The sequence below is a fragment of the Heloderma suspectum genome, chromosome 2 (genome assembly GCF_057233095.1).
Source record: "Heloderma suspectum isolate Gila_16-S chromosome 2, 16-S_ref, whole genome shotgun sequence".
Taxonomy (NCBI): domain Eukaryota; kingdom Metazoa; phylum Chordata; class Lepidosauria; order Squamata; family Helodermatidae; genus Heloderma; species Heloderma suspectum.
Window position 1 is genome coordinate 143,403,701 of NC_139459.1, and position 14,846 is coordinate 143,418,546.

The 14,846-nt window shown below is 45.1% G+C and overlaps 1 protein-coding gene and 1 pseudogene across 3 annotated transcripts in view; both read right to left on the minus strand.

Moving 5' to 3' along the window:
* Positions 1-14,846, minus strand: part of LOC146352896 (protein CFDP2 pseudogene) — a 1,048,348-nt pseudogene that overhangs the window by 676,679 nt on the left and 356,823 nt on the right. The window lies entirely within an intron of this gene.
* Positions 62-11,514, minus strand: ING4 (inhibitor of growth family member 4). 2 transcript variants are annotated; one of them, XM_084835160.1, is made up of 8 exons: positions 11,440-11,514; positions 10,247-10,318; positions 9,906-10,072; positions 9,524-9,638; positions 7,654-7,759; positions 7,156-7,303; positions 5,674-5,735; positions 62-3,634 (listed from the first exon to the last, which is right to left on the minus strand). In XM_084835160.1, the coding sequence occupies exons 1-8, from the start codon at positions 11,474-11,476 to the stop codon at positions 3,595-3,597; spliced, it is 747 nt and encodes a 248-aa protein (XP_084691286.1). In that variant the 5' UTR covers positions 11,477-11,514; the 3' UTR covers positions 62-3,594. The 2 variants fall into 2 exon arrangements, with proteins under 2 accessions (XP_084691286.1, XP_084691285.1); XM_084835159.1 differs by having other exon boundaries at positions 7,654-7,762.

Consider the following 14,846-nt stretch of genomic DNA (forward strand, 5'->3'; position numbering starts at 1 on the left):
CTCTGCCGTCCCCGTCTCCTTTTGCCTTCAGTCTTTCCCAGCATCACAGTCTTTTCCAGAGTTTTCTCGTCGCATTAGGTGGCCAAAATATTTGAGCTTCAGCTTCAGTATCTGTCCTTCCAATGAGCACTCAGGGTTGATTTCCTTTAGGATGGACTGATTTGACCTCCTTGGGTCCAGGGGACTCGTAAGAGTCTTCTCCAGCACCACAATTCGAAGACATCAATTCTTCGGCGCTCAGCCTTCCTTATAGTCCAGCTCTCACATCCATACGTTACTACTGGGAAAACCATAGCTTTGATTAGACAGACCTTTGTCAGCAAGGTGATGTCTCTGCTTCTTACTATGCTGTCTAGGTTTGCCATAGCTTTCCTCCCAAGGAGCAAGCGTCTTTTAATTTCATGGCTACAGTCACCGTCTGCGGTGATCTTAGAGCCCAAGAAACCAAAATCTGTCACTGCTTCCATTTCTTCCCCTTCTATATGGCAGGAAGTGATGGGGCCAGATGCCATGATCTGTTTTTTGAATGTTGACTTTCAAACCATCTTTTGCACTCTCCTCTTTCACCCTCAACAAGAGGCTCTTTAGATCCTCTTCGCTTTCTGCCATTAGAGTGGTATCATCTTTGTATCTGTTCTTCTGGCATTTGAATGATTTCTGTTCAACACATTAGCCCTACCTCAAACACTGATATGTTCCCCTCTGTGTGCCTCCTGACATGGTGTTGTTTTTGCCGTAATTGGATGCAAAGAGCCTACAACACCTTAAAGACTAACATATTTATTCTGGCGGCCCACTTCATCAGATACATGGAGTGTTGTAGAAAAAATTTCAGGTGTATATACAGTATATAGAATTGTAAGCTGTGAGGTCAGAAGAAAATTGAATGTATAAAGACAGTGGCAATCACCTCATTACAGAGGTAATTCACAGTCCAGTTGCTGCTAACATAAACATCCTGGCACAAAAACACATGTAATAAGGTAAAAATCCTTTATCCCAATTCAACTTCTGGCAATAGAATGAGACCTATTGATGAATTCTAACCAAGCAGTTTCTTGCTCTAATCTTCCTTTGTAAATCTCTTTGCTCAACAACAGCAACTTTTAAGGTCAATGACAGAATAGTATCCTTGGAGGCTGAAGTGTTCCCCTACTGGTTTTTGAACACTGCAATTTCGGATGTGAACATTTGAGTCCATTTGTTTTCCATAGAGACTAGCTTGTTTGCCCTATGCAGAATGCAGAAGGGCACTGGTGACAGAAGCTGGCATATAGCAAATTGGATGATGAGCAAGAGAATGAACCCCTCATGTTGTGGGTGACATCAGATCGTGTAATATGACGACATTAGGCCTTGTAATAAACTGAGTTTAAACGTTTACAAACTTCCCCTCCCCACATATTGTATATAACCTGAATGTTTTTCCTATAACACTCCATGCATCTGATGAAGCGGCCTATAGTTCATGAAAGCTCATGCCAGAATAAATGTGTTAGTCTTTAAGGTGCTACAATAGTCTTTGATGTTTTTGCTGCAATAGACTAACGCAGCTACCCTCTGGAAATCATCCAATTACAGTAATGCCAAAAAGAATTCATCAAGAATCGTTAAGGAAGTTTGACAGGGTAGATGGTACAGCTAGCCACCATTCATCATCTTCTTCACTAGTATTATCACTACCATCAATTCCATTTCGATTCCAGCTACACAATGCATATGTAGAAAAGAGCTCCAGTGGTTGCCAGGCTGTGTCTAAACCCAATTCAAGGTGATGGCACTTACCTATGAAGTCCTGCAAAGGTTAGGACCCAGCTATCCAAAGAAACAACTGCTCTCATATCAGCCTGTCAGTACACGGTGGTCATCTGCTAATGCTCTCCACTTTGAACGCTCTGCCTTCAGAGGCAAGATGGATGGTAACGAAGGAGAGGGCTTTTCAGTTGTGACACTAGCTGTAGAATTTTCTCTCTGCGAGGTGCAGCTGGTGCTTACCTTGGGAAGAACCCAACAGGGCGTTTATGCCTCCCGCCAATTCCGTTGCACCAGCAGGACCCAATGCTTGAGCTACAGCGATTTAGCACTTCCCTGGGGAAGTCCTGCAATAAGCACAAACACTCGTTTCTTGATGGGGCAAGTTGGTGGAGCTCCACCAACCTGCCCCATTCCAGAAACGAGCACTTCTGCTTGTTTCCGGTGGCCCCAGAAGAGCTAAACCTTCCTTCCGCAAACAGTGGGCCCCAGTTGCAGACAGGAATTGGCTGGGTGCAAGGGAATTGTGTTTCCCATTGGAAGTTGTGCCCCATTGGATTCCATCCACAATCTTTTAGGCATCAGGCAAAGGCTTTTTTTATTCTCCCAGGCCTTTTGAGTACTTTGTAAAACCTACCTACAATGGTTTTATGCTGTTTCATATATTACTGCTTGTTGTATTTTATTTGTTTTAATATGTTGTACTCCACCTAGGAATCAATGATTGACTGTGTAGAAAATGTTTAAATAAACATATAATTTATAGAGCTTGTTTTCAATAGTGGGAGTTGAGAAAAAGCACCAGATGACCTCCAACAGGCATTCAACATACATCAGTTCCTTCACATCCAAAAGCTATCCAGATCCCTCCTCCCACATACCCTCTAGTTTCTTGTTGCCTATCACTCTACCCTGCCTAACCTATAAATTTGCCCCTAACTACTTATTTTTTCCTTCCATTGTCCCCTTTGCCCTTTTTTTCTTCTTAAGACTCTTATTATGGTAGCTTTCTCACATGGTGCTGGGCAAGTGGACAGATGTGTTCACAGAAAGAAATCAACACAGGTAATACTTATGAATGCTTAATGACAAACTGAAGTTTTGAAGCACTGGTTGCTAACCAGTTAATCCCACCCTTTACTCAAAACTGAAATCACTCCAAAGTTTGTTGAATTGACTTTATTTAATGCCATATTTTACAACATGGGGTTTCCCCCCAAAACAAGCACCACCAAGAGAGGAATGGAGCCTGGCTGGCCTCTGTTACTAAATCCATGAACACTTCTTTCAGCAGGCAGGGGAAAAATCTCACCTTGCAGAGGATTTCCCCCATGAGGAAAATGGGGCACATCCCAGCTGGCTCTAAATGGTTCCTCTCCCTTTGAAAAATGGAATGTTGTGAGGAAAGAGAAGGAATAAAAAGCCAATCTTCTCCAATCACTTACTGGATAAAGGGCTGTCCTGACTGCCCCTCTTCTGGGACACAAACTAGGAAATCTGGAGGGCAGATTTTGTTTCTTCTATTAGTTATTCAGGTATCATTCCTTCTCCCACCAATAAGTCTGGGTTTCTTTAAGCTGATACAGGCTTTGAAACCTATGGAGAGTAAAGGGCTGTAGGGAAGAAGAGGGCTTACTCCATCTCCCTCTCAACGGCAAGCAGTGAGTGTTTCAGTACACACGGGAACCATCATATGGATACAAACCATTCACAGGTCGCTCTGCTCACCCAGGCTGAGAACCCCTAACTATGAGGCCACAGGAACTGGGAGAGGAGTACTGAAGCCCAGGAACAGCGTTCGATGTTCTGGCAACAGCATCTGGACCTCAGAAGATGTAAATTTTATTTCTTCTTCCTCTCCTGGGAACAGCGAGGGCAGAACCTGTAGCAGGAAGACAAGGCAAAGCAGAAATAGGGAGACAAATCCTACTTGTAAAAAAAGGCATCTAGAATTGTGTATTAAGAAATACCCAATTCTGCAAACAGAAAACCAAGAAATATAACTCGAGTCTACTATGAAAACTGAATACATTTATATACAAGAAATGGCCTCACCATGAACCAAGACAACATTTCAGGTTCTGGGTGACACTAAAGGCTGCATGGTAGGACACAGTCACGGAGCATAATCCACCCACTATGCTCTTGTGCAGCTGCTCCTGTTCCTTTAGGGAAGTCGATGAAGGACCCTGCCCCTCTCCAGTGGAGCGTGCTTTATCTTCATTGGTGGAAGTGGGGATGGGCGGCACTTGGATGTCCCACCCCAGGCACTGAAATACCTCAGCTTGGCATCATTTAAACTTCATATTTTGTTAAAATATGTGCCTTGTTAGAAATCTGGGACTTCTTTAGAATTTGGAATTCTGTAAATGTGGCAGAAGATTGGGTGGGCTGCGTGGAATATTTGGAAGCAAAAGGCTTAGCTACAAAGAGAAATACAGCTAGAGGATGAGAATAAGGCCTCTGCCTAGCAAAACGAACTCTCTCTGGACCTGAGCCTTTGCAAGACACCAACTGAAGGCCCAAAATGTTTTCACCACTTCATAAGGAAGGGAAAGAGTCTCAGGAGTCTGATAAAGTCACCAAGTATGGCACCAGAACGTGAGATTCTAACATTCACACTAGGACTGCAGCTATACAAACTTCTGAAGCCCTGACAATATACTGCACATCCTAACCAGGAGACTAAGGTTAATTGCTTCTAGACGAGCCAGGATATGAAGCCATGGTTTAAGGTAGCATCCATAAATCCTGCTTGTTTGGAAGCCATTCATCATAGTTCCCCAGTTTAGATGCAATCTGAAGCTATGGTTATCTGTGGCTTCCCTGGCTTATTAAGATGAGATCTGATTGTCCGAACTTGGCCACAGTGTCAAAACTCCAGCGTCACCAAAGAGATCCTGGAATGGGGCTATACCAGGGGTAGGCAACCTTTTGGGCTGTGGGCACATTTGGCAATTTGAGAAACTCCTGGGCACCACCATAAAATGGCTTCCATGGGAGGCATGGCAAAGGACAAGTAACTTGCCCAAAAGACTGAGTACAAGGCAAAGGTGGAGTCTGAGTCACAAGGAACTAAACAACTCCATTGAACCCACAGTTTTCAGCACTAGCAACAGTGCTATTTCACAGCAATCCCAGCAGCTGGTAAGAAAATGTGTTAATTACAAAAAGTAATTTTGTACCAAGGCACCAAGGAAAGTGTCCAGGGGTGCACCATGTTGCCTACCCCTGGACAATACAGAGGAAAGGGGAGGGGCTACACAGATAAGAACAGGAACAGTTCTTGATGGCTATGCCAAACCCAACCCCCCAATTTTGTCACCAAATACACCCCACTACTTTCTCCCATATAAATGAATGGCTGCCACTTATTTTGAGGAAAAGGTAAGATGCAGCACTTGGGGAAAACGTTGCTTTGAGAGCAAAACCTACAATGCTTTGCGCACCCACCAGCAAGCTTTACGATAGGTCACCTGCCTGTGTATTTTGCTAGTTCATTCTAATGACTAGCTAATGCAGGGATGGGCACCATCCGGGGCCCGGAGGGATGCATTACCCCCCCCCCCCCAGAACTCTCCCACTGCTGGAAGATTCCACTGCTGGAATCACTGAAATCTCAGCAATTCTGCTGGGAAACAAGGCACACAGGGTGCACACACCTGCTTCCCAGCAGAATGGAGTTCCCGACAGTCTGTCAAACAGCTGGTAGTTGCTGGAGGCAGTGGCAGCAAGGACCAGGTGGGGGCTGCTCAAATCGCCAGGGAGGGCTGCATGCAGTCCATATGCTGCCCACCCCTGACCTAACAGCTATTCAGAATCAAGGTTGTCATCCACCAGGGTCCAAGATGTCATTGTCTCAAGTCTCCCACAAAACAGTGGGCTGGGCACAGAAGTCTACAAAGGACCACAGTCACTCACCATTTCCCTCTTGGTTTTGTCGTCAAACCCACACAAGCAAAATGGAACCACTCAATGGAGCACTGGTGAAAGACAGTAAGAGCACAGAAATACAAGTTAGTATCTCCCCGGCAATTTGCCATCATTACCCTTGTGTAGGATCACTATGTAATTTTTACCCCATTGTACGGCTTCCGTCTGCCCTAGCGCCCTGCTCTTAACTCTCCCAAAACTTCGTATCCACCCAACCATCTTCATGAAGCTTACCCCTCTCTGCACTCTGTAGCTATCTTGCATGGTCTCCCTTACACACCCACACACACTTCATTATTTGTTAATTTACATAAACACATAGAATGCAGCGTCTGCATTCTCATAAAGAACTGAGGTGTTCTGTGCAGACAAAGCGGGCGTGGGGGGTGTCCTGGGAAAGCTCAAGGCTCTAAGTCAGGGGTTGCCAATGAGGCACCCGCCAGGAACCCTGAGTGCACCCACCAGGACCCCACCACCTTCTCCATCCTCCTCCTTCTCGCTGCTGTTTGCTCGCCACTCACCTCTGCAGCCAGGAAGCAGGATATCTGCAGACTTATCCCCTGATCTGTTGACTTCCTGCTTCCTCACTCCAAGGTTAACAGAAGCAGCAGTGTCTGCGGCAGAAGCAGCAGCGATAGCAGACAGTAGGTGGGCAGGTGCATGAGCAGGTGAGCGCAGGGGGGAGAAGGGGTGGGTGGTGTCAGGCAGGAGCAAGGAAACAGCATGGCATCAGGCGGGTGCCAGGAAAAAAGGACAAATGCACCCATGGTGTCGATAAAAAAGGACAAATGCGTCTGTGGACCCAAAAAGGTTCCCTATCTCTGCTCTAAGTGATGCACCAATCCTGCACTTGTACAAATACCTTTCCTAACACAAATCATCTTTAGGAAGTCTTTCCTTAATGAACTTGAAAAAACAAAAGGGTTCGTCGATGAAGATTCAGGAAATAGCATGCACATATGTGAAAACAAATCCTGTAATAGGAGATAATGGGAGAATATTTGGATGGCTCGAAGTGGGTCAATAAGACCAAATAGCAGACTGTGAGATGTTGGGTTGAAAACTCCAGTGGAGACAGGACAGGGTTCAGATCCAAAATTCTGTTCTTAGCTTCTCTTTCTGCCACTTGTTACATATACCAGTTTTGGTTGCAACAACACTAGGTGTCATGTACTGGGGAGAACCTGGGGACCCACAGGCAGCCATTTGGTGCAAAATTCTGTCCACAGAAGAAGGATCTTGGATCTAGACATGTATGTTTTAATATACTATGTTGCCAATTTCCATTAAGGTCATAATAAAAAGTTTCAAGTTTTAGAATCTTGATTTCTAAGAACGTTTAATAAGGCCCTCTAAATGCCCACATCTGCAACTGTTTACATTGCCCAAATTAAGAGGAAAAACGTTTGCCAGGCCTAGTTGAACAGTTCCCCTCATTCCTCACCCTCCCCTTCCAGGACAGTCTCTTACATCAGGGTTGTCACAACCAATCATCTCCCCATAGGAGACCTGGTGGCAGAGGCAGTAGGTGGGCTCATTGGGATCCACAGGCATGTCCAGCACATCAGAGGGGTGCACATTTCCAAAGGTAACCGAAGGCATCCCATATTCTGTGCTCCTTCAAGGGGGAAAATATAGTTAGGATGATCACCAACAAAGGGTTCTCTCAGACCCCTGAGAGAACTCCCTGCAGTTGAAAACTCTTCCCTCCATCCCACCTCACTCCAGGATCTCCTACCTTGATCTCTCCTAGCCACAAAGAACCTGCCAGTCTGGCACTACTCACAACCCTCCCTACTGGGAAATGTGACCTCCCAAGTCTGTCAGAGTTCCTTGGCACAACAATGGCCATGTGGTGGATGCACTAGAATGGAGTAAATAGACTAAATTTGATCTTATGAGAGATCAGGCTATGTTTATTAACATGGACTAGTGTCTCAGGTCTGCTACTTCTTCCCAATCACTCACGTGCGGACTAATTTCAGCTTCTTTTGGGCTGTCTTTGGTGCTTCCTCATCAGAGTTTTTCCCCTTGGAACGAGCACGAGCTGCTTTCTTCTCTTTTTGGGCCCGGCCTTCTGTGTGCACAACACAGAAAGACGATAGCAAATAAAATACCTGTCTACAGGACTTACAGACTTGGTTCACACGTAACCACAACACAGAATATGGGTTGAGTATGGGTTGTCATTGAATTGTGGGCTATTATTGAGTTGTGGACTGTTGTTACATGTGAACCCTGGCCTATGGTTTAATGATGGGTTGTTTATCATGAACAACACAGAGTTCACAACCTAAAAACCACCCATGGTTTCTCTTTCTGGGCTGTCCATAGTTAACAACCCATAGTTAAACCATAGCACACGGTTCGCATGTAACGACAACCCAGAGTATGCCTCTCTGAAGCTGCTATTTACATTCCAAGGGAAGCTCTCATTAGCACCAACAGAGGCTTTCCTTTAAAAGAAACAGAAGTTCCCAAGAGGCATTTAAAAAAAGTGAATTGTGGCAGAAAGAGAAATTATGGCTGCCCTCCACCAGTTTCGATTCTTCCTGGCTTCCCTGCTGCTGCTATTTACATGACCAAAACATGCATGTTCATTGTGTTCCAGAGTCCCAGAGTTTAAAGGACGACTTCTTGCCTTTTATAACTTCCTTGAATGGAAAAGTTAATCACACTGGCATTCTCTTAGACTTATGTATACCTTTCCTAATCTGTGTCATACGTTTACTTGTTTAGTACATTTATATTCTGCCTTTCTTCCATCATGGAACTCACAGTACCACTCATAGGATTCCCAGATAGTCTCCCATCCAGGTACTGACTAGAGCCAGGCCTGCTTAGCTTCACCAAGGCTGCTGCACCATGTGTCCTTGGAGGACCTGAGCGTCTATCGTAGTGGTTTTAAAGAGACTTGAAAAGATCTGTCACACACCCCAGACACTCCATTTCGACTTCCTTCCAACTAACTCCCCCCCCCCCTTTTTTAGAAGTTTCTGCTTTTGAAATCAAATGCAACCTTGCTGGATTTCCCAGACAACTGTTAGTTTACATACATGCTAAATTTGATAGCACCATGTAGTCACTAGCCCTGAGCAGTCTGACAACACATCTTGCATCAGATCTCAGGCACCACTCAGGATTCTCAAGGGTTGCCTCCCTTCTTGCCGACTCCATGACTAACTGTAGGGATGGGCAGCAATAGTATATTCGGCCTGGTATATCCACCTACAGTGATTCTGTAAAGACATTAAGGCAGCAATCCTTTATCAAATTTCCTGAGAGTAAGCCCCATTGAACTCAATGGGACTTACTTTTGAGCAGACAAGTACAGGATTGCGCTGGCTCTTTTTATATTTTCTAGTTTATTGGACCGTATGGCCTCTTTTACACACAGAGCATCTTCACCCTCAATGAGCCCTTCTTTGTCCTAAGGATTTGCATATGCAGAGATAACCATATTCCATCAATTGTCTTTGTTACACCAGGTTTTCCTCCAAGAAACTCAGTACAGCTGACACACACCCCCCCCCCCCGCATTTATCCTCACAACAATTCTATAAAATAAGGTTAGGATGAAAAATTGGGACTGTGACTAGCCCACAGTTACCCAATCAATACCACATTGGAATGGAGATTTGGACCCAGATCTCCAAGTCAAACACTCTATTGGTTACCAGCTCTTTTGGAGCTCAGCTAATGCAGTTGGACTGGTAGTCCAAAACATCTGGAGGGTGCTCAGTTGGGAAAGGCTTTCCTACAGCCACCATCACTGGACCTCTCATGCTGTCTCTAGTCCCTCCCAGGCCCACCCATCTCTATAGAAACTAAGACTCACTCTTTTTGCCTTTGCTAGATGAGCTGTCATAATCACTTGACTCAATCTGTTTCTCTTTCAGGTCAGCTTCAAAGCGGGCAAGATCTGTATCCAACCGCCGAATATGCTTATCTACCTGCAGATACAACAGAAGGCAGGAGCATTATTTGTAATAAGATGTCCCAAGCCACCTTAGCCTGAAGCCTCTACAAGGGCAAAGAGGGTGGTAGCAGAAAATCCCTACCAGAACAGGAGGAATTCTGCTAGGCCAAGGGTGAACCCTTTTCACATAATTCAAAGATTTATAAAGGACATTCTAAACTTATTTTTTCATGAATGGAAAGCCCACCCATCAAATCCCATCTCTTCAGGTCCCTTGACCCCTCCCTACTGTGCCTCATACCATCTCATACGTCTGCATAGCCAGCTGCACTTTGTCATCTCCAAACTCCTTGCACTTCCCATAGGCTTCTTGGATTTGCTTGAGAAGGCCCAGCTTCTCCTCTGAAGACAGCGTCCGTGCATTGCTGATGTACTCAGTGGCCAATTTATCAATCTCTGATTTAAGATCTGAAACAAAAGGCAGGGCAAAATGTTATAATGGAGACTACTCTGGCATGATACCAGAGTCTAAAAGAAAGAGACATGAAGGGCAGGTGCATTGTTCATCAAAGTGTGGTAAGACAATAACACAGCCAACCTGGATCACCTGAAGCCTCGTTCTTGGCTCTACCTCCAACTTACCTTCTGTTCGTTGGTCAAGGTCTCGCATAAGCTGGAAGTTTCTCTGCAGCTCAAATGGCAAATTCTCAATGCCTAGAGAAAGAGGGAGAATGCAAGACAGGTAAGGTAAAGAGCCAGGTGGAATCTTGTCCAAGCTATCTTCTTTCTTGCACCATCATTCATACTCTTTACTGTACAGTCAATGTTAATTCCACAGTAACCAAACAGGTAATTTTGCACCATTTAAGTTAAAGTGCTGTGTAATTATGGACAGGAAGGGCCAATCCACACGTTTATGGCAGCAAACCCACTTTTCCCACCAAGTATAGACTCTAAAAGGAACTCCAGCCAATCCTGGCTCTCTTGACTAGCATGCCTGCATGATACATACATTTAGCTCATTCATATTACATTAGACATACACCTATGACAGACGAAGTGTTCACTAAGCGCATACAGAGGCCTGCTTCACACCCACTTTTCCTATGCTTGTACACACATTGACCAGCAAATCACAATACTGTGGGTTCCGTTTTTAAAGTCAAGTTGGAGTGTGCGTACACCAGCACTAGTGTGTAGTGCAATATTTTAATTAAAGTTAAGCTAAACTGTGGGGGAAAGGGAGAAGAGAGGGGTAGTTTTGAAAACATTTTGATACCCCTCAAAAAGAACAATTTTAAGATGTAAGTTTATCAAAGGCAGTATCAAACAATACCCTACCAAAGTCCTCTCTTTCCACCACATAATACTCCTTCCTCTTCCCCAAAACAGAGAAAAATGGGGGATAAGTGTAATAAACTTAAATAAATGGTGTACATTACTAGAGGGAAATGTATTATTTAACACCTTACAAGTTTTCAAAGGCACTAACCTTAACATCTTAAGTGTACACATAAACAACAAAAGGTGGGAATGGTAACCCATACGTGCTTGCAAACGCATGTATCATATAGGTTCACCCAAAACAGAGCCTTGACTAGCCGCAGCGCCTTAAACAAACAACCGGGTCAACCCCAGGTTTGCTGCTCTGTAACGTGTGAATTGGCCCATACAAGAGAAATCTACGTTCTTTTCTGCTCGCCCGCCCGCCCCACAAGGCAGGCAGGCAGGCAGGCAGGCAGGCAGGCAGAGGGTTTTAGAGCTAGGCTTCTAGACCTTCTCTTGAGAGACGACAGCGCTGCCGCGCCCCACCCGGATCCCGCGCTCGGTCTTACTATCTAAATAGTGTTCCAGGTACATCCCCGCCGCCATCTTGGGTTGCAGCCAAGCGGACAGGCTCCTTTTCCCCCTCCGTCCCACCCACCGCCGGCATCACTTCCGCCCTTAGTAAGAGCAACTTCCCGTTTTCCGCAGAGACTCTGTAGCCCTCGGCCCGGATGGCTTCCGCCCGCGTTCAGCGTCGCTGGCACTGATTTACCACGGTGGGAAATGGGATTGTGGAATGGCGCGGGGACGCTGAGCAATGGAGCAGGATGCTAGGAGGTGGCTGACGATGTCCTCCTCGGCCAGCTGCTGCATCAGAGGGATGACGCGAAAGCGAGAAAGTGCGCGGAGTGCCAGTGTTTCCAGCTTCCCTAGTTCAAGACATTCGTTAAAAAGGAAAACACTACCTTCAGAAGTAGCACTCTGAACGTGTTACGAAGTACCTTGTCCTTAAATAACGTTCCCTGTTCAGAAGGAAGAGGCATTTTGCATATGCTCAGAGGCACTCTGTTTAAGGAACCAACATTTTTGAAAATAAAAGGAGGCAATCCTGGGCTCCTTGGAAAGTAGATGTGGGGCTGTGCAGGAAACCATATATTTGTGTTGAGAACTAGTACTTTTCTTGTGATATGAACTTGAGCACGCTCCGGGAGAGAGCGCAGGACAGGAAGGCCTGGCGTGCTATGGTCCATGGGGTCACGAAGAGTCGGACACAACTGAACGACTGAACAACAAACTTTTCTACACTGATTAATGTCCTGCCTTTCCACTAAAATAGTGGTCAAGGTGGTGAACAATAATAAAATACAAAATTATAATTAAACATAAAAATGCATCACTTAAAAACACATTAATTAAAAATAATAATAAACAGCACTCACCAGTTAAAACCTACTTCAGCACACATCAAATTAAAAGCCAAATGCTTGTCTGAATAAAGACATCTTTGCCTGCTGGCAGATGGACAACAAAGGTGGCGCTACCCTGGCCTCCCACCAGGGTCTGAACTCCCTGAACTCCCACTCAGGAGTTCCAGAGTCTGGGAGCAGCCACTGCAAAGGCCCCCACTCATGCTCCTGCCATTAGCGATATTTGGGGTTGCGTGTAACTTCAGTGCACCCAGGGAATCTTTATGGAATTAGTCTTCCAGATGAAAGCTTTGTCAGAGTATTTTAAAAGGTGCTCAAAAGTGGCGTAGCAGGTGATGTGAAAGACTCTGCCTGAGACTGTGGCAGTCACTACCAATCAATCAGAGTAGTAGACAATCCCCTGCTAGATGGATAAGCAGAATGTCCTGGTGTAAGGCAGCATCCGAAGTTCCCACAGTGCTTATGGCTGCCAGTCCCTATAGAGAGTGGGTGGGGCAGGTATGGAGAGTGGGATATGGCATAGTTTTCCTTCTCTTCCTCCTGAAATATCCCTGTGAAGTGCAGGGAGGGGAGTTCTTTTTAACCATATAGCACACATCCCCCACCCTCCCGGATTTGTACTACATGAGCAGCTTTTTTTTTTTTTAACTTCCTCAGCTGACATGTCAACATTTCATACGGCCAAGAAGCTCACAGGTGCCTGACAGGCAACTGTGTGGCTCTTTAAAAAATGCTTTTAATTCTAAAATGTATATACTTCTCCAAACTGATAGGTGCTGAACCATCAAATATGCTAGTAGAGGGAACAAGTGGGACCACCAACAAAACTGTGTGATGTATTCCAGACAGACAGCCATCCAAGCAGGGGCATTCCACTTCTCATTCTCAGTCCACACTGAGGGTTTTTTTGTGTTTTTTTTTTTGCCCCCTTAGCTTTTTGTTTTTTTAATGTTTTGTACTTCTGCAAAATTTGGGGTTCCCCAAGCAGGCTGATACCTTCCACTTATTTCTCAGTGGTCACGAGAATCCTGTTGGCACTTGCCACCAGAGTTCACTATTGGAAGCAGTGATTATGATAATTACAGCATGCATAATAGTCAAAGTGCTTCATATACATTATTTCAGCAGCTCCTATAAGGTCAGTCACTATTCTTATTCCCTTTTGCAGATTGGCTGAGAGACTGGCTGGCTTGCCAAAGGCCAGCTACAGAGTTCACGTGGTGAACTTTTAACTGGAGATTTCCCAGCTCTTAGTTCAGACTTGTAGTCGCTATACCACACCAGTTAACAAGTGAAATAACTGCAGAGGCCTCTGTGACTTGTGTGATGCTGCATGATTCTAGCAGAGCAATATTTAAAACAAATATTTGCAAGTAATAACACATCCTTTCCTATGTGCTAAATTAGTGTTGTGTCAGCTGTTCTCAACCCAGAAGTCAGATTCAGCAGCTTGTAAGGTTATGTGGACAGCTTCTGGGTAAAACTGGCAACCATCTGAGGCTGCAGGGCAAGGGCATCTTTCTGTAGAAGCTTAATAAGTTAAACTTTTATTTCTTTGCACTATCAGTAACCCTCTTCCTTCAGTCATGCACTATAGTGGAGCTCAATTTGGGTATGCCCAGCCTAATAAATCAAAAGGGCCATGCCACATCCCTATCACATGGTGAAGCCTGTTGCTGGGGGGAAATGCATGTCAGCCTGGTGTACAGATCTAGGAGTGTCTATTTGTCGGTGATAAAGTAAGACTGACAAAAATTTCCAGCAGCTAAGGCCATAATCCCCCTTCATGGATCACTGCCTTGTTGTGGCGAAGGGGCTTGCGTAACTCAGTGAAGCCATAAGCTATGCCGTGCAGGGCCACCCAAGACGGACAGGTCATGGCAGAGAGTTCTGACAAAATGTGGTCCACTAGAGAAGGAAATGGCAACCCACTCCAGTATTCTTGCCAAGAAAACCCCATGGAACGTATCACAAGGCTAAAAGATATGACGCTGGAAGATGAGCCCCTCAGGTCGGAAGGTGTCCAATATACTACTGGGGAAGAGCAGAGGGTATTTCCAAGTAGCGCCAGAAAGAGTGAAGCGGCTGGGCCAAAGCCGAAAGGACACTCAGCTGTGGATGTGTCTGGTGGTGAAAAGAAAATCCGATGCTGTAAAGAACAATATTGTCTAGGAACCTGGAATGTAAGATCAATGAATCAAGGTAAGCTGGAGGTGGTCAAACATGAGATGGCAAGACTGAACATTGACATCTTGGGAATCAGCGAACTAAAATGGACAGGCATGGGCGAATTTAATTCAGGTGACCATCATATATACTACTGTGAGCAAGAATCCCTTAGAAGAAATGGAGTAGCACTCATAGTCAACAAAAGGGTGGGAAAAGCAGTACTGGGGTACAATCTCAAAAACGATAGAATGATCTCAGTACGAATCCAAGGCAAACCATTCAACATCACAGTAATTCAAGTCTATGCCCCAACCACTGATGCCGAAGAAGCTGAGGTTGATCTGTTCTATGAAGACCTACAACACCTTCTAGAACTCACA